The 20,988-nt window shown below is 36.6% G+C and overlaps 1 protein-coding gene across 1 annotated transcript in view; it reads left to right on the top strand.

Annotated features, from left to right (window-relative positions):
• Nucleotides 1–20,988, top strand: part of LOC100772078 (contactin-6) — a 196,072-nt gene that overhangs the window by 36,058 nt on the left and 139,026 nt on the right. Inside the window, exon 3 of the mRNA XM_035448787.1 lies at nt 11,273–11,368. Within this exon, the coding sequence (XP_035304678.1) occupies nt 11,273–11,368 (96 nt within the window). The remainder of the gene's footprint in view (nt 1–11,272; nt 11,369–20,988) is intronic.

Below are 20,988 nucleotides of genomic sequence, written 5' to 3'. Positions count from 1 at the left end.
TTGCTGGGTAAGGTGTCTGCATTTCACTGCTCAGCACAATGTTTTTGCCTCAGGCCAAAACAAAACACTCATCTTCAACCTGGAAGCTTCATCATGAAGGTGAGCATGCCCCTGAGTCCTGTTTACTCCAGTGCATACTTCACACTGAAACTTCTTCAGACAAACTCTCAAATGGGGGAAGTAGTATTTGATTGCTGGAAAGCAAGGAGCAGGAGAAAATAAATCTCTGAGTTTAAAGTCAGATCTAATGGCTTCAAAGAGACAAGTAAATGAAACGGCTTTTAAAGTGTGGAACAAGGGAGAAACTGTGCAGTGTCCCCAGTTTGGGAACAGATTTCAGACTCTGTGTCTGGGATAAGGTTTTGTGAGAAAACATGTTTAGTCTGATTTTCAAATACAGACACTTTAACACATTAGTATTTGGAAATAAATTCTTATTTCTTTGTGTCCTGTGGAAAGGCAGTGCAGGTTTCTTAAGTTTTAAATGATAGAATGAGTTGGAGTATCTTGTCTGATTTAGTTTAGTTTTTACAGTGAAGAGTGAAGCCCTCTCCTCCTGAAAGGATCGTAAAAGGGGTGGAGGGCTGTTGAAGAATGCATAGGTATAAGTGACAGTCAGAACTGGTAAATGGGATTTAAAGACTCACCTACATAATATTCCAATGGGAAAGTGTTTGAGTTGAATCTTATTAAATGAGTAAGACTGGCATAGCCCCAGAATGTGTTAACAAGCATTTTTCTACTATATTGGGGGCTTTGCATCTTTAAATAGGTCAAAATTAGGTCTGAGACAATTTAGTGTGAATGTAGAGTTAAACCAAGAAACACACAGGGATCCAGAAAAGTCAGAACATCCTTCATTGTCTCCCCTCTGGAATTTACCTACATTCATGGAAAGATATTTGCTGTTGGTTGGTTGGTTGGTTGGTTGGTTGGTTGGTTGGTTGGTTAGCTGGTTTGTTGGTTGGTTGGTTGGTTGGTTGGTTGGTTGGTTGGTTGGTTGTTTTGGACACTGACTGGCAGGGTAAGTTACCTTAATGTCACAACAGAGAGACTCCAGCTGACATCAGCAGCGCAGATCATTCTGTTCTCAGAGCATGAGCTCAGGAACCACACTCTTGCAAATTTGACCTGACATGTAGGAAACAAGGAACCTTTGAGCCTCAGCTTCCTTCTCAGCTCAGTGTTTGAAAGGCATTACAGAAACTTATAATGGTTCATTGACCATTCTCATAAGGTTGTGTGGCCCATGGTAGCTTTTCTTGATATATGAATAACAAAGGAAATAAAAGGGACACCTGCAGTGTTAAATGATTTTTTGTCCATATTAAATGGTGAAAACACGTTGTTCAGATTTTTGACAACTAACTTGTGCTGTTTTGCAACCTTTGTGGTCATTTTCCTGGTGAATATGTAGTTTCCCTTATCCTATAAAATTTAAGTGTTATCTTCTTGATTCTGGCTGATGGGCCCTAGGTACTCATTGCCTTCCTTCAGGCTTACGAGAGTTGGCAAGTCATTGGCCCCCTTTGGTGTCAGAAGCTGGCACTGCCAACACGTCTTCTGAATGTGATCCTCAGGTCTTGGCATCAAAGGCACAGCTTCTTCCTTTAATTAAGCTGAGATGCATTCCTGCACATGACAGCTGAAAAGATATATTCTCCTTACAATTGAATGTTGGAATGCTTAGCATTGCATGGACTTCATTTTAACTACATTTTTTTCATCTCTTGTCCTTCTACTGTAGCATGGTGGCTCCATGAGAGAGCATATGGCCCAGTAATTCTTTAAAGCTCATTTTATGGGCCATTCTCGGGCACATCCTGCTGGCCTTTGGAACAGAGCCTTGTTTGTGTCTGCATTTTTGCTTATGTTTCTGCCAAAAACTTCCACTGGAAAAAAAGGCAATAAAACCACAGGGCCCTTTAAGCTATGGTCATCAGAATAGCTTAATGAAAGGAACCTCAACAACTGAGGTCTTTAACAGCAACCAGCCCTGCAGGGCTTAAACCTTGAAAACAAGGACAGCCCATGCAGGTCACCTTTGTGGTTTATGGGAATATCTCAAAATGTTATAGAATTCCAGACAATCTCAGGGAATGATCTCACAGCAAGCTATTAGGCAAAAAGGAAGAAAGTGATAATGTAAAAATAGAAATTGGTGGTTTTTCCTGACCTCTTCTTAGAGAGAGAAAAGACAAACTTTTTAAAGGTATTATATAGCAAAGAAAATAAATGTTGGATGCTCATAAGGCTACACAAATTCATTGGCTCTTGCCTCAAAAATTTTATCTCAACTAAATTGTGATTTTAGCTGGCAGAAAAAAAAATACTTGAAATATTAAATGGACACAGAAAAATAGATCTTGTTGAAAGGAGATTCCTGTGAGCAGACACCTAGTGTGAATAAGGCAAAATTATTTCATGTAGATTATGATCTATGTGCAATTAAACAGTTTTTATATAAAACTATGAATTAAAACTTATGAACTGGGAACATTTTGCAACAAATGAGTTTTGATAGATAGCAGGACCTGTGTGATTTTTGATTTTCTGTGTGGCAGCTAATAGAAACCCTATTATAGACTCAAAGTTCTCCAAAAAATCATATTACCAATGGAGGCTATTTACCTAGAAGTGAAAACAATGGTTAAGGAATCAAGAGTCTTGTCAACATGATTATAATGACTTCTGATTAACACTGAAGAGATGAGTCATGTTTCTGGAGTAGAGATTGACAATGTGATACCAGGAAAATTCAATCCAAAACTTCCTAACACAGCCCAAACTTTCAGTTTCTCATCACTTACTTTGGCATTGTTTTTCTTTCTGTGACCACTACAGTGAATGATAATTTCATGATAACTTTCAAATATAATAGTAAAGTGGAATAAAAATACTCAGATTAGCCCGCCTCTTAGGCTACAAGAAATAGAAACAACAGGACTACATTTAAAAACAACAGCTTTTAAATGTAGTTAGGCAGGTTTTTATTTAAAGTGGTGCAAAACCAAGTCTTAAAGAATTCACAGGTTAAGGTAAGAGCTTTCTTTTTACAGTGCTGGAGCTTGAACCCAGCACTCTTGCATGTTATCAAGTGTTTATCACTGAATTGTGGTCTTAACCATATTACTTGTATTGATGGCACCAACACACATAAGCTTTTTCAGTTTTTCCATTACTGAAGAGGAAATGGAATGGATTTGATTAACTAATACTCCACAAAAAGCCAGGCATGCCAGATCCTCAGATAGTACACAACTAATGACTATTGATTAAGAACAAATGAAAAAAGGGGTGCAATTATGGAGTATAAATGGATTACATCTTGGGGATTTTTTTATTTTAAAAAATCTTGAGAACAGGTGCTGGAGATCATATATATATATATATATATATTATATATATATATATATATGCCTTGTGAGCATGACGGTCTGAGATCCATTACCAGAAATGCAGAAATGCTGGAAATAAAGCCAGGACTGTTGGCTCACACTCGCAATACTATCCCTGGAAAGCAGATAGGTTCCTGGGAGTAACTGTGCAGCCAACCTTGACCCAGGTAAGCTATAGGCTGGTGACAGTTAGTGCCTGAAGAGTAAAACTTGAGTGTGTCTTCTGGCCTCCATGTGTATGCTCACACACATGCCTGACCACCTGCACAAGCACTCATGCGAAAAATGTTAAAAAAAGATGCATTGTTAACCTCATATGTCATGTCTCATGCATCTCTTTCTCTGAACCCAGGTCTTTACATTATGAAAAGCAAAACAGATATTTATATAGGAAATAATATAGCAAAGAACAATAAACTACAGGTGCTTTAAACAGGGATATCTACCTATGTGAAAGCCACATGTTCTGTTGAAGTTGGGTTTGTAGCTGAGTGTATGTGGACATGGTTTTGGTGAAAAGAAATACAATGGATTCCCAGAGCTTGGTTTGGTTCTTTGTTGTGGTACTCTGGATGGGGGCTCAACGATGATAGATGATAGTGTATTCATCAATCTGATTGCAGGAGAAGGCCAGTTCAGACATCCTCTCTACTATTGCTAGGAGTCTTAGCTGAGGTCTTACTTGTGGATTCTTAGGAGTTACCCTAGCACTAGGTTTCTCCCTTACACAATTAAGATATCTCTTTCATTAATTTTCCACTTCATCCCTACCCATCTCCCCATGGTGGAACACCATGCTCAGTATACATGCATAGGAGAAGGGCCTGGCACTGCCCCAACATAGTGTGCCAGATTATGTTGACTCCCTCACCCATGAGGAAGAGTGAATTGGGAGGGTGGGAAAGAGGGGAGCTGAGGGGGTTTGGAAGAAAGTGAGGGGGCAGAAAGAGGGGTGGGATGGAGAACTGTGGTTAGAATGTAAAATGAAATAAAAAATGAAAAATATCAAATACATATACTATGTATATATGTATGTATAAAAAATAGAATGATTTTCTCTCTTTCCTTCAAATGTCATTCCAACTGCAATAGCTGCAATCTGTAGTCCTTGTGTTTTTAGTTTCATCCAATCACAATAGCAAAAGTGCTGAGTAGATATGTTTCTTGAATCCTCTGTCCTCTCAAATGACCCTGCAAATATTCTCTTTCCAGTTTCCTCTGGAGATTTAGAGCCACTGTCCAAAGCTTTTTATTCTAATGAGAGAATACTCTACAGACATGTTCTGTAAATACACAGGTCACTTCTCCTGATTCCACTTCCTTACAAAGGACTGTCCCTCCACAGGCCCTTTGATGACTGTTCTCCTAGCTTAACCAGCAGGGTAATCAAAATAATTCTACAACCCCTTCCATGTTCTTCCTAAATTTCCCCTCCTGTTCCCAGTCTGCTCTGAAGAGTTGGACTGCATGGCTCTGAACAACATGCCCTTAGCCACATTTGGCTTTGTCTGAAAAGGACACTGAATTACTTTTGTCAAGATCACATTAAATAAACAGTTTCTATCCAAATTTTTCTGCTCCTTCATTGCTCTGCTGCATATTTTCTCTATTCTGTTTATCTTTCTATTTTCCTTCCTGTAATCTCAGAGTTCCTACCTCCAAAGAGTTCATATTTTCAGTATTTGAATCTAGAGATATTTGTTTCTATTTTCTATTTCATTTTAGAAACGATCTTATTTTACATATCAATCCACCCCCATTCCCTCACCCTCCCATCCTCTCATGCCTCCCACTGTCCCCCCCATCCTACCCCCACCAACTCCGAAAGAAGAGTGAGGCCTTACCCTGGGGATCATAAAACTGTCATATCATTTGGTGGAGGGCCTAGGCCCTCTTTGGTGTATCTGAGCTGCAATAGTATCTCTCCATAGCAAATGTCCTCCCAAAGTCCATTTGTGCACTAAGGATAAACACTGGCTCCACTTTTAGAGGTCCCATAGACTCTCTTGGCCTTCTAGTTGGCAGCTACATTCACTTATAATGGAAGACTTCAATACCCCACTCTCACCAATAGAAAGGACCACCAGATGTAAACTAAATAAAGGAACTAGTAGAAGTTATGACCCAACTGGAATTAACAGACAACTATAGAACATTCTATCCAAACACAAAAGAATATAACTTCTTCTCAGTGCCACATAGAACCTTCTCTAAAATTGACCACATACTTGACAACATAGCAAACCTCAACAGATACAAAAATATTGAAATAACCCCCCGTTGTATCCTATCAGATTATCATGGTTTAAAGGTAGAATTCAACAACAACAAAAATTGCAGAAACCCTACAAACTCATGGAAATTGAACAATGCTCAATTTTTGGGTCTAGGAAGAAATAAAAAAAAAAGAAATTCTAGACTTCCTAGAATTAAACATGAATGAAGACACAACATACCGAAATTTATGGGACACTTTGAAATGAGTGCTAACAGGAAAGTTCATAGAACTAAGTGCCCATATGAAAAAACAGGAGAATAGTCACAGGGGAGAATTAACAGCACAACTGAAAGCTCTAGAACACAAAGAAGCAAACTCACCCCAAAGGAGTAGATGCCAGAAAATAATCAAATTGAGGGCTGAAATCAATAAAGTAGAAACAAAGAAAACAATACAAAGAATCAATGAAACAAACAGTTGGTTCTTTGAGTAAATCAATAGACAAACCTTTAATCAAACTAGCCAAAAGGCAGAGAGAGAGAGAGAGAGAGAGAATGCTAATTAACAAAATCAGAAATGAAAAGGAGGACATACCAACAGACAATGAAGAAATTCAGAGAGTCATCAGGTCATACTTTGAAAACCTGTACTCAAAAAAAAAAAATCGAAAATCTAAAGGAAATGGACAATTTTCTGGCTAGATATCACTTACCAAAGTAAATCAAGAACAGAAAAGCAAATTAAATAGGCCTATAACCCCTAATGAATAGAATAGAAGCAGTCATCATAATCTCCCAACCTAAAAAAGCCCAGGGCCCGATGGTTTCAGTGAGAATTCTACCAGAAATTTAAAGAAGAGATATATGTTAAATAGCTCATATTGAAAATTGGAGTGTCATTCCATATCTTTTAATATAGCTTTACATAATTTATATGCTGATAAATCCTATTCTTGTATATCTTGGCTTTGCCCCTGAATGTGGTGTCAGCTAGGAGCAGTGGGAAGTCTATGTGGCCTCTGGCAGTGGAACAGGGATGTGTCCCTAGTGCATAAACAGACATCAGGAGCCCATTGCTCATGGTGGGATCCTCTCTTAGCCTAGGTACACAGGGAGGGCCTGGTCTCTGCCTGAAGTGACTTGACAGATTTCAATAATCCCTCTTGGAAGTCCTCACCCTCCCTTGGGAATGGATAGGGATGGAATTGGGGTTCAGTGGGGGGCATGGGAGTATGGGAGGGAGAGGGAACTGGGATCAATGTGTAAAATAAGATTGTTTCTATCTTAACATATATATATATATATATATATATATATATATATATATATATATGCCTTGGCTTTTTCCCATACAGGGATGAGATGCTCCATAGACAGCATGTCACTGCTATACTCTCTTATTTGTAAAAATGTTATTCATAAGTTTTTAGATCCTACTACAGTGGGACATTAAATAAACTTAAAATATACTCCCCTGTCGAGTACACCATGGTTATGAAATGTTCTCAGAGGAACTGGTATGCTTCAGTTATACTTAGACTATAAACAATATGAATAAATTTTAAGTATCCATTTTGTAAGAACCTTTATAGCAACTTATTGAGTTGCTTCTTTGTCATATGTAGGTTTTTATATTATTTATTTTGTAATTCAGTGTTAGTGTATATATATTCAGAAATATATCTTTCTCATCTTTTAACAATGTGACATTATACAGACAAGGCTATCTTGTGGTTCCTCTTTAAGTGTCTTCTTGGTTTTGAAATTACAGGTATAGACCACTGTACATGCTTTATGTAATTTCCAGATCAGTCTTCTGAGTTGATAGCTTCTTTCTGATTAATGGAAGTGGGTATAATTTTTGTGATCATTTATTATTACTTTTAACCAAATATTCTTCTTCTATTTTACTATAGTCTGTATTATATTGATTTCAGAAAAAAAAATATCTGCTTAATCTTGCAGTTTAATGGCAGCAGCAGTGGCTTCTTTGCACTATGGCTTCTGTGCATCTGGAATTTTTAGTCCCATTTATTTTTCTTTATGGAAGAAATTGTCTTCTTTTCTTCACATAGCCAAACTTGGTCCTCTTATTATCAATCAGATCTGTGCTTTCTTCATTTGCTTTGAAGGATGTCTGAGGATAAAAGGTTAAACTACAATAATAAAGAGATTACTCAATAAATGCCTCAAGCACAATAGAACTTTACTGGTGGTTATTATTCACACAGTCTGCTTTTTAAAAAAATAATTAAACTCATTTTTTACTGTGCCATACATTTATATAACATAACCTGATCATATCCATCCATCATTGCCGCTCTCCACTTCCTCCTAGAGAGACCCCCAGCCCATCTCCCACTCAGCTTCTTTTTATTATTGGTTTTTTTTATTTTAGAGGCACTCATATTTACATATTCATCCCCCTATTCCCTCACCCTACCATCCTTCCCTGTTTTCCACCAACCACCCCTACCCATCTCCGAATTCCTTCCTAGGGATAATGAGGCCCTCCATGGGGGACCTTCAAAGTCTGTCGTCATTTGGGGGAGAGCCTAGGCCCTCCTTGCTGTAGCTGGGCTGCAATAGTATTCCTCCAGAGAATGGGCTCCCAAAGTCCGTTTGTGAGCTAGGGATTAAAACTGGCTCCACTGTTGGAGGTCCCATAGACTGTCTTGACTTCCTAGATGGCACCCACATTCAGGGATTATTTTTATTTTATTATTTTGTTATTAATAATGCATAGAGTCCAATGAGTGATGTGCATATGCACACGTGTGAGGTCACTCATTGGGACATGAGCCACCTACCAGCACCATATCTCCGAAGCAGAGTGATTCTCCCTTCCTCAGGAGCATCAATTACCATTAGCTCCCAGTCTATGCTGGAATTTTGACTAATTTGAAGGTAAGCACAGTGCTGTGATTTGATACATTTCAGCCATGTTATATTGAGAAGTCTTCATGTCCTAATTATCCTGCACCTCTTTCCCACAAATTTCCAAGGGCTTTGTATGGGATGGTTGATATATGATCCACTCACAACTGCTTCTTTGATCAAAGTTGAGAGAAGCACAATTCCATGGTATAAACAAATTTGACAGCATGACAATTAAGCAAAAGAAAAACAGTAGGTTTATCTGTTAAGGTCTGTGTTCCCTTCAGTCATGGGTTTTGACCAGAGTTACAGTACTTGGCATGAAATTCCTACTGTGGAGCAGGCCTCATATCAAATTGGAAAAATACTATACTACAATAACCATGTCAGTGGGTACATTTTGAGTATTGCACCAATGAGTACATTTTGCCTGGGAAGTCAAAACCTGCAGAATCTAGCACTGACATCTTTTCTCCTTTAGCTCTCTGCATAGTAACCCCTGGCACTGAGTTAGCTCCCTGGGAAGCAGAAGAGATTCCTGGTCAGTTCAAGGTTGATTTCTCTGTGTGTAACAAAAGTGAGAGGTGTCTTCACTACTCAGGTTTTACAATGTACTTATGGTGGTCAAGCAAAAGCAATGGACATAGCTTGTACAAAATCTCTTAAATATCCAGATAATAGTAGATCTTTCATGTCTAAAAAGTAGCTTCGGTATGGAAATTGTCTTTATTATATTGGCATGTCAGGATGTAGTGAAGTTGTATGCAATGGAACCATGAATGTTTTCAGAGATGCTGTCTCAAACACAGATAGCATGTTATTTTTCTGTTTGATATACGTGCTTACAAAGAAGTCTGGAGAATGTATCATCTAGTTAGAGGTATATGTTTATTTCCAACCTTGATACTACTGAAGAAGGGAGAATAGATGTTCACAGAAGTAGACTATGTTTCAAAATGTTGATCACAATTTATTGTCAATGTACTTTTTAAGGTAGATTTGATTTTCCTACTAGACACTCAGAAAAGTTTAACAGTGAGTCAGCCCTTTGTTATTCTGTTACTTTCAAAAATATAGCTTCTGCACTTAAACAAAATTCCTATCCTTTTGAAAGTGATTGGTCATTAAATGAGTGAGTGAATGAATGAATGAATGAATGAATGAATGAATAGATGTATTTTACACATGAAGACATTGATGTTCAGAGGAAATTAAATATTTGCTGACTTTTCCTAGGAATGTTAATAGATTTAAAGTTTAACTAGATGGTTTATCATGATTTTATCCATTTCTGAATTTCTAGGATTCCTTAATGTAGGAAATCAAACATCCCAAATAAATTCAAGAAGCATCTTTGTGAGGTGATGTGGAGAAAGTACAGAATTTATGTTCTGTCTCATTGTTCTGTGTGGTAACATATTGTTTATTATTTAATAAAGCCACCGTAGATTCAAATGCAAATCCAGCTACAGCCATACAGGCAATTGTGATACACACATTTAATCCCAGGACTCAGGATGAATCTCTGTTAGTTCAAGACCAGCCTGAGCTACATGAAATTGATAGTCTTAAAAAAAAAAAAAAAAAAAAAAAAAAAAAAAAAAAAAAAAAAAAAAAAAAACAGCTCACACAAAGGTGATTTCAGCACGTGGGATCACATGCCTTTAATCCCAGCATTTGGAAGGCAGAGGCACATGGATCTCTGTGAGTCCAAGACAATCCTGGGTTACATGAGAGTGATTCACAGCTGCCACATTTAATTTCAAGATTTGAGGAAAGGCAGCAGTCTAGGATTGCAGTTTTAGGATTTGTAGAGCTAGCCAGATCGCCCTTTCAGCCTGAGGTAGAGGTAAGAGCTAGAGGTTGGTTGCATTGCTAATCTGATCATCAGCAACCCCAGTATCTATTTCTGGGTTTTTATTTTTCATGCTACAGTTCTATCAATGGCATCTTTCTGTTTCAGGCCACTATATCCCAAATCTAATACATTGTCTAACCATCAAATGGCAGTCATTAATCTAAAAAGGTAGACTTTAGCATATTGGCTACATACCCATTTATTCATTTATGTACCTATTTTTATTTACTTTTTCAAGACAGTGTTTCTTTGTGTAACAGCCCTGGCTGTCTGAGCACTCACTTTATCTGGCCTTGAACTCCCATAGATATACCTATTGCTGGCTGCCCAGTGCTGGGATTAAAGTGACATGCATATACTTTTATATACACATTGTCTGGATATATTAAACATGTACCATGTTAGAGGACCACCTACTGACTTACAAACTGTCTGGGTGAATAGCTATAAGAAATGTTTATCAAATCTCTAATGTTATTTTTTTTATTTTAGATGTACTCTTTTACATATCCATCTCGACATTCCCTCACCCTCCCATCCTCCCATGCTCCCCACCAACTCCCAACCCACCCCCTCCCCTCCTCAGGGATAGTGAGATCCTCCATGAAAGATCATCAAAGTCTGTCACAACATTTGGGGGAGGGCCCAGGCCCTCCTTCCTGTATCCAGGCTGCAATAGTATCCCTCAATAGGGAATGGGCTCCCAAAGTCCATTTGTGTTCTAGGAATAAACACTGGCTCTCTCTCTCTCTCTCTCTCTCTCTCTATATATATATATATATATATATATATATATATTATATATTCTAAATATGATTCCCTGTTACTCATAATAATCAAAATAAGTTCACTTTAAGATATCCAGAATATTCCAAACTTTAAAAATGAGGAATTCTGAAACTGTTTTCTTTGTTTTCCCAAGATATTGAAGACTTTGAAACCAAAACCAGGAGCACAGTGTCTGTCCGAGAAGGTCAAGGTGTGGTACTCCTCTGTGGCCCACCACCACATTTTGGAGGTAGGTTGTGGGCAGTTTGTGTAATTCAATGCATAGGCTCCATCAGAAGCTGAAGGAGGCACACAGGTTCCTAGAATGACTGATATTCCATCATGCATTCAGAAGAACTATAAGAGCTCCTGGGAGTTCATCAACCACATAGAGAGTCTGTCATTCTATTGTTTAACCCACTGCTTATGACAATGTATATGTCAGTTAACTCTCTTTGAGGCTCAGCTTCCTCATGTGTAAAATTAGGCAAGCATTACTAACAATGTTAAATATCAAAGCTAAATCGATTCACATATTGGCCAGTACCATTCTAAAAATGAAAGCTGAAATGACCATTTCATTTCTTACTTTTGGCTTTTTATGTAGAGATTAATTCCAGCACTCTTCTTGGAAACTGTCCCATGCTGGCATTCCACACATGAGCCTCAGCTGCCTATTCATATTAGCTTCCATTACTAAAATAGGAGAGATTTTGAAAGAGATAAAATCGATATTTTAAGACAAAGTTGTGCTCCTAATGTTAAACTAAATCTTATTTATATGTCTTTAAAATATTTTATTATTATTTTCATTTTATATCACCTTTGTGATGGGCCAGCAACAAAGCAAAGGAACCTAATTAGAAGCTAACAATATATTTTTCCACACTACTAACAAATATGGCATTATGCTCACCTAAAGTGCTAGAGAAGACTTGCCATGCAAATAATGCTGTTTCAGCATAAAGTTATATTCTTATACATTTTACACAAATATTGCTTAAGATTTTTGATAGTGTCTTTTTTTCTTTTTATGACTTTAAGGAAAATTCTGTTCTGCTACAATAATCTGATACTCAAAAATAAGGAAACAGACTGGGTGCTGGTGGTGCTTGCCTTTAATTCCAGCACTCGGGAGGCAGAGGCAGGCAGATATCTGTGAGTTTGAGGCCAGCCTGGTCTCCAGAGCGAGTGCCAGGATAGGCTCCAAAGCTACACAGAGAAACCCTGTCTCAAAAAACCAAAAAAAAAAAAAGAGGAAACAGTATGTCCTGTGGTACTCAGACTATAGTAAAAGTTTCCTGATGGTGTTGAAAAATTTTCTTACTTGGTTTAATTGTAGATGATAGAAATGTATTACCTATTTAAGTTTAGTTTTTATAAAAAATATAAAATTTGTAAAATAGTTGTAAGTAAACCACACACACACACACACACACATATATATATATATATATATATATATATATATATATATATATATATATATATATATCAGCTAAGCAAGAGATATATTCTCTTGTCATTTTATCATTTCTGAATAAGAAACAGTGCATTGATCTTTTAAAGCAAAGAGCCCTCACTATCATGACATGAGTCCTAGGAGACTAAGTCAATGGATAATGCAAAATACATTAAAGTAAGAACTTGTAAAACTGAGTCTCTTAGATGGGAGTGAAGGCAAGTTTGCTTATTTCCATGGAGAGTCATCAGCATGATTCCCTGGATATTTGTCATGATTATGTGTGGGTAGCATAAGAGCTTCCTCCTGAATAGTTTTAGCATTCACCAAAAGTGACTTCATTTCTTTGAGGACAGGAATGATGGAATAATGTTCTTTTTTTCTTCGTTACAGAACACAACACACCTTTTTGTCTTCTTGTGTCATTTGCTATATCTATCTTCACTGTCGTATTTTCGTTAATAGCTTCTTATTTGCTTCATTAATTTTTTAAAATGTCTGCTGTTTATTTGTTTAAGATTTTCCCCAATGGAATTGTTTTCTCTATTTCTCTCATATAAAAAAGCCAGTGGTTTTTGTGTGTTGTTATCTGCTACTTTGCCAAACTTATAGGTGATAGAAGTATTTTTTTTGTAAAATTTCTAGGATTTTCTAAGTATGGAACTATGTGATCTGCAAAAATGTATATTTAAACATAGTCATTATTTGTTTTCTTCCTTTTTATTTGTTTCTCCTACCTGATTGATGTGGCTATCATTTCATACTCTACTGGATAACTGGGGTGACTTCCCTTATGTTTACTGGTCCTAGAGGAGAAAACTTTTCAATATTTCTCACTAAACCTGACATTAGCCACATGTTTGTCACCTTTTGGGTTGTCACTTGTGCTGAGCTGTGAGACTTGTATATCCATTTTTTTTTTCTTTTTCCTTTTCATTTTTTTGGGTGGTGGTGGTGGTTTTGGTTGTTCAAAACAGTGTTTCTCTGTGAAACAGTCCTAGTTGAAATGCACTCTGTAGACCAGGCTGGACTCAAACTTACAGAGATCTGTCTGCCTCTGCCTCCCAAGTACTGTAATTAAAGGTTTCTGTCACCACTATCCAACCAATTTTTAAAGGGTATAAAACATTCATCTTATTTATTTGCCCACATGTGAATGTATGTTTCCATTTCCAAAATATTTCTCATTCTTATGTGTTAATATCATTATTGCTTCTCTTAAATATCAATTATAGACTCCATAGTGCTAGAAGGTAGTAAAGGATAGTGCTTTTTAGGACAAATTGAGTACAAGTTAATTTTGTGCATAGCACTTACAACTAGCACAGTGAGTGCAATGAGTCCATCTATATCAAGGGAGAAGTCATAATAATTTTGATATCATTGTTCCTCTAGTATGTTCACAAAATTATATCCAAAGCACTGGTTATAAATAGAAGTCTGTGAAATATACTTAAATGTGTTTCATAAAGAAACATTCTAAGAACATGAGTGAAAACTGAACATGTTTTAATTCTGTAATTCTGTGAATGAAAGTGTACCCAAAAGCAAGATGTGAAAATGACTTGATGGATTTTCCTTCCATATAAATTCTGACTAATAACATAATATAATAACAATGCAAGTGCTGTAGAACATAGTTATTCAGAAAAAAAGCAAATTTCATTATAAACACTGTGTCTGCTTGCCACAAATCATCAAGGCAAGACTGTTGACATTAATTGATAAAAGGAGGGCTTGGGATAGTTCTTAGACATCCACATGAGATCCCAGCTACCTCTTCCCAACATTTGTATGCAATTTTGCCCTCATTGTACATGGCCTGGATGGAGTTGTATTCATAAAGATAGATTACATAATATGCAAAGGTTAATGGAAAGGGGGTTCCATCCACATGGCTATGCAGTAGCCATCATCTTCAATGGGTACAGACCTTCCTGTACATCTGCTTTGAGGACCCCATTACTTATGCTAATACCTGCTAACCCATGCTCTCTAAGTATGCACAATAAACTCACTAGTTCCACAGTGTGAACTTTGATGGATTAGGACTTTCATTAGTCTTTGAGACCTCATAAGGATGGGGGAGACATTATTAAAGAATATCCATGGGCAAAATTTTCTTCTTAATATTATAACATTACAGCACAACATAACATAGCATAAGAACTTAACCTAATATGGCAATATAATCTAACATAATATGATAACATATTAGCAACAGAACATAAAACATGATACACCTCCTGCTGGACAGATACGTTCAGTAACTTATTGTTCCTTCTGAGTGTATAAAAGTAAGCTAATCTCTAGCATTGATGTTTTGAATGCATTCTACCAATTTTTACCACTATCAAAAAGTATAGACTATAACAGGAACTTTTCTGTTCCACCTGCTTGTCCTGATGTTGCTTGTAAAACAATCAATCAGACACATAATATCAATTATAATTGTTTGTCTGTTGGCTCAGGCTTCTTACTAGCTATCTCCGACATTTAAATTAACCCATTTATATTAAACTATGTATTGGTATGTTGTTATGTTGTTACCTTATTTTCTACATGTTTTGCTTCCTCAGCAGCTGCTGCTTTCTTTTGTCAACTCTGCATTCTTTCTCCCTGTATCTCTGCTTGGATTTCATGCCTAGCTATTTTCAGCACTGCCATAGGCAAAAGCAGCCTTATTCATCAACCAATAAAAGCAACACATATTTGCAGCTTATGGAGAGATACCCCACATAGGTAGGCATGCTTTCCCTATGGGAGAAATGGAGAGGATTTTAGGGAGGTTTAATTTATTCTAAAAGAGAATGGATCTATGAAATGGAAAAGCATTCCGTGTGCATATGTAGAAAGCAGTCATGATATAGGCTATAACTTCAGTACATCATTTAATGAAATCAGAAGTGGTTTTTAGTATTCTGTCTCATTTAATCTTATGATATCTATATCAATAAGTTTCCTGTCTCTGAAACATATTCCTATAATAATCCAAGTTTAAGGTGAAGAGCTTGTGTGGGACCATTAGTTTTATATGTTCATGCAAAGTCAGACTCCCTGTTCTTCAGTCCTTGATGGCATTGACAGATGACAATGGCAGGATGAAGGTAGGATAGTAAAATTTACCTTTATAGCCTGTATATAAAAGAGAAAAATATAAGGATCTAGGATCATGCATCCCCTTTGAAGCTTCGACTGCAATAACTTAGAGGCTTTTCAATAAGCCATAGTACTAAAAATCCACTGCTTCCCACACTACCATTACAAAATCGAAGCTTTTTAACCGGATGCACTTACTAAGGGCATTTCATACCCAAATTTTAGCTGTTTCTGTGAATGTGAATTCTATGATGGCTAAATTATTCCCTTGTTCAGACAATTATAAGTACTCTGACTTTAAAATATTTCAAAGATACATTTGGAGAGATAGGCCTATGGTTAAGAGTACTGTCTGCTCTTCCCAAACTGGGACCCATCCTCAGAACTCACATGATATCTCACAACTCTTTTCTGGGATCCAATATTATTTTCTGTAGTACATGCACACATGTAAAATAATAATGAAATTTTTAAAATATTTCAGAAATGCAGATTTAGCTGAAAGTTTTGCAAAATGACCATATCAGGGACAATGTTGTAGATGCAATTATAAAGTTTTATGAATAACCCTCTTTGGACATCAGTTCCTATCTCCTAATTTTGTCTCCCATAAGATCTATAACATATATGTTTGTATTTGTTGTATTTTTCTCCTATGTAGTATAGTAATCTTAGTAAAATTAAAGTTCCCCTTTAGCTCCTTACTATATTGTAGTGATTCTTTGAACTTCAGTTTGGTACTTGGGTATATGGTATCTGTTTTTCCTACTGTATCTCTGAAGATTTTCAAAGTCCTGACCTTCCATATAGATGCATGAACTAGACAGACAACAATACTTCCATCAAGAACTTTTACCCACAAGGTTCACTTTGATTAAGAGCTTAAGTCAATTGAAACAAAAATATGTACAAATCATCCATAGTGCATACACAAGTAAAATATTTTCTAAATTTCAGAAATGCAATAAAACCATCCAAAGCAAAACCAGGTGTTGACCATGAAAAGTACATAGAACAGCCACTGAGTTGTATCAGTGGGTGAAAAGACAGAACTTTTTTTTCATAGTTTGTCCCCAGACTTTCAAATGCACAGAATGACAGAATGACATGACATGTATATTCATTCCCTCTCTCTTTCTCTTTCTCTCTCTATCTAATATATATGTATATTTACAATTTTTATTAATGTCTTTTTTCTTTTTAATTTAAATTAGAAACAAGCTTGTTTTACATGTCAATCCCAGTTCCCTCTCCCTCCCTGAACCCCTGCCCCTCACCGACCCTTTTTTACAAAATTTGAGAGCAATGAGGATTTATATGTGCAAATGTGTATATGCATATATATATATGTTCACACAAAATATACATCCCGAATTCTCTCTCAAAATTTGTAATAAATCAATGTTATGTTTAATTATCCATCAGTGGATTTCCATTACTTTATTATATGAATGCGTATTTTAAAATGACAGAATGAAGAAATAAGTCATGTTTAAAATAATGAAAAATCACCTTGGCTAGGAGAATAGTTTTCACCATAGCCAAAGAAAAATCTTCCCCATAACTTTGGGGATATGAAACTCTCAATCCCATCATCTTAAAATTTGTGATTTTCTAGTTTGCTTTAAAGGAACTATCATCTAATTTTCTCAAGTCCAACTTTTACTTTGGTAGAACCATTGACTGTGTGCCAGTGGTTCAGAGCAACTGTGCCTGTTGGAGGAAGAGAGCCTTGTTGTGTGAGCCTAGTGTTTGTATTCATGTCACATAGTTTTTGACAGTTTATGTTAAATGAAAAATCACTCCAAAGAAAGGCTCAACATAGCATTGAGAAAAAAAAAGCAAGGGAGAAATTATATTGAGAAAAGTTACAAATTTTCATATCTCCTTCCTCCTAGTTGGTGTGTCTTTTGTTTCTGGAGCAAATAAAAGTGGTATTGCCTTATTGGGTAGGACAAATTCACAATGCATACATCATTCTTGTTATATCATAAAATATTTTATTCTCCTCTCATACATCTTTGTCAATTTCCCTTCCGTCCACTACTCTTAGTCTCTACCCCATCTCTTCTCTCCCTCAGACCAACACATTGTTTGCTTTAAAAAATAATGCAGGCCTCCAAGGGATATCAAAAGTATGTGTCCTCACTTCACAAGATACAATAAGGCTGAACCCATATACTCTGACAATAGTAGACATTCATCATCTCACTCATTTATATGACAATAATTACTGTTTATATGTGGCATATTATAAATTCATCTCTCTAAATCAAATCATGCTACCTAGGCATTTACTCTGGCTTCCTGGTCAAATGTCTCAATGTGTTATATTCATAAGTGAGATGTTAAAACACCGCGAGCAAAAGTAACTTGAGGAGGAAAGGGCTTATTTAACTTACATATTCCTGGACATAGTCCACTGAGAGAAGTCAAAGCAGGAACTCAGTCTGGAATGTGGAAGCAGGAACTGAAGCAGATACCATGGGGGTTGCATAGCTCACAATGGGCTGGGCTCTCCAATACCAATTGTTAGTCAATAAAATGGCCTAAAGGTTTACCCAAGGACTAATGTAACTGATGCCTTTTTCCCAATCAAGGTTCCTTTTTCTCAAATGATTCTAGCTGTGTCAAGTTGAAAAAAATAACTAAGGCAGCTATACATTTGGCACTGAGCACAGTCAATTTTATATCTCAATTCATTTGGCATTTTCAGGGAAACTATCTTTTTTTACACACTTTTTTAACATTAGTAGTCATTTTTTAAGTTGTTAATTAGTTCATGATTGTATATCTGGGACTCAATGAGTCCTATAATAGCATCAATTTATTTATACTTTTGTATGACTTTGATGACTTTATATGGCCTATTCTAGCCCAGAGGATGGATTTAGTGTTACATAAAGCATAAAAAGGCATATGTAGATTTCACCAAGAAGAGTAGATTGTACTGCTTAAAATTCATGAATGGAGCTGTAAGGAAGAAACATATGGCTTTCCCCACTCTTTATAACTGACCAAAGTTTAATTTGGTAATTTTCACTGTTGCTACAATTCTTTCCCTAGGGAAGACATAAAGCAACATCACTCCTCTTACCGAGTACCTAAAGACAAACCCTAGCACAATTTCATAATTCATGTGGGGGAAACAATTAATTTATTGGGGTTCCTTACAAATGCTAAGTCAGAGGTTACTTATAGGGATGAGGACATCCATTCTCTAAAATTACTGCACTCAGATAGCATTAACCATCAGGAGTAAGTGATTCCTCAAAAGTTGTCTTGGGGGAGTCCTTGCTGTAGTCCTTTGTGGCCCCTGAATGTACCAATCCTTGCCCTTGGCCACACATACCAGTTTCCAGTGTGTGGAGAAAATCTGGGTGTTCAGGAAAGAATCTCATGCCACTTTCCATAACTCTATTAAAGGTGTAAAGTATCATCCAGGCCCCTGGAATGATCTTTTGCTAGGGAGCATAACTAGACAACCCAAGATAATGTTTGCTTGGCTCAGATATCAGTCACTCAGGCACACCCACACACATCTCAAATGCCTGCCTACCATTCTACATTCACTTCAGTTCTGGATAGACTTTTTTCTTGGTTTCAGACACATCAAACAAAGCTTCCATGGTATAGATGGATATAATTATAGAACCCAGATTTTCTCAACACAAGGATGGTTCCTGAATTTGAAGCACATTTTCAAATAGAAAACTGTGGACCAGGAGGATGATTTAATGGGTAGAGTTCTTGCTGTGGTATGACTAAGACCTGAGTTTAGATCACCATTGTGCACATTAAAACAACAATAATAATAACAACAACAAAAAAACTTGGGCATAGAGACATACCTGGACACCCATTACTAACAGGCAGAGACAGCATGTCTTGGAGGCTTGTCTAGCCTAAATTGGGGTTCCAGATTCAGTAAAGAGTAAAAAAAGAAGATAACCAATGTGCACCCCTGGCATCTATATGCATACATACACACATGAGACCATGTGCATCCTTCACATGTCCACACTAAAGAGAAAATAAAATAAAATCGTATAGGGCACTGTGAAATCTTTTGCATCATTCTTGAACACTAGATGCCACACACAAGACACAACTACCATCATCCCCACATTGTGAATTATTAAGATTGTATTTGCATCTTAATAAATAGCTCTTAATGAATTAAATCATCCTTGGTTGACAACAAAGTATATAGCCACTTCTCTGCATACCTGTATAGAGTATGAGCATTGAGACAAAAGAAGGCAAATATATTCATTATACATTTATATTCCTAAACTTCTCTATGTTTTCTGGAATTGTGGTTATCCCAGAAGTGTTCAAAAACAGACCATGTTTTCACTTCTTCTCTAGGTAGAATTTGCAGTGTATAATCAATCCATGAAATATCTGGAATTTAGCCATAATGGGTACTCAAGGGACCTTTATGGGATTGTTTGCAATTCCCAGAGAATTTGATTTCCCTGTTTTCAGATAATAGCTGTGTAAATCAGAAGAGATCTAATAAAATCCTCATTCTGATGCAACATTTGGAGACCACATAGGTGCTCAAATAGGGACGGGTGACAAACCTGTCAGGCCATTTTCAGTATTGCATCATAACCTTGCTCCACACAGCATCAAGTACTTCAGTGCAATGAAAGTATTATTCTTAGAGCAGACCTTTGCCATTGAGCTAGTGTACCCGTAATTTACTACCCAAGAGCTTGTCAGCTTAATTCCTAAAGGACTATGCAAGGTTTGAAGCACTGTAATAAAAATGTACTAATTCCAGAATATCCAAAGAAAGAGAGGTTATCCATTAAACAGGAGTACTGTATTTCTGATTCTTTATATAATATTTTATTTTTTCACTTCGAGAAACATAACACCACTTTTGAGATGTGCTCTGCAGCCCCATGAAGTGTTGGCGGTGGGAGGGCCAATATTTACTGCTTTGGTCTCTTTCATCAAAGACAGTTCCCTCTAATAAAAATTACACTCCATGTAATTGTTGTACTTGTGCATATATTTTTGTCTTTGTGTTTTAATTATCATGGTACTATGTACAAGGCTGTTAAATATGTCAAAAACACAATTGTCCTCTAGGGAAATAGGATTGCTTCTATGCTTAAGAGAGCAGCAGATAGTTTTCAATTGCTTCCTGCAGAACTGCCATTTCTAATAATAATAGAATTGTAGAGGATGCTGTTAATGAAAAACTACAGGAATGCTCGAGAAAGGACCAATTATCATTCTGTACTAATGTTACTGCTGAATCATCATAAGAAGAATGCATCTCCACCATTAAT

The sequence above is a fragment of the Cricetulus griseus genome, chromosome 8, assembly GCF_003668045.3.
Source record: "Cricetulus griseus strain 17A/GY chromosome 8, alternate assembly CriGri-PICRH-1.0, whole genome shotgun sequence".
NCBI classification, from domain to species: domain Eukaryota; kingdom Metazoa; phylum Chordata; class Mammalia; order Rodentia; family Cricetidae; genus Cricetulus; species Cricetulus griseus.
Note: the sequence above shows the minus strand (reverse complement) of the source record. Positions and strands in the feature narration are given on the sequence as shown.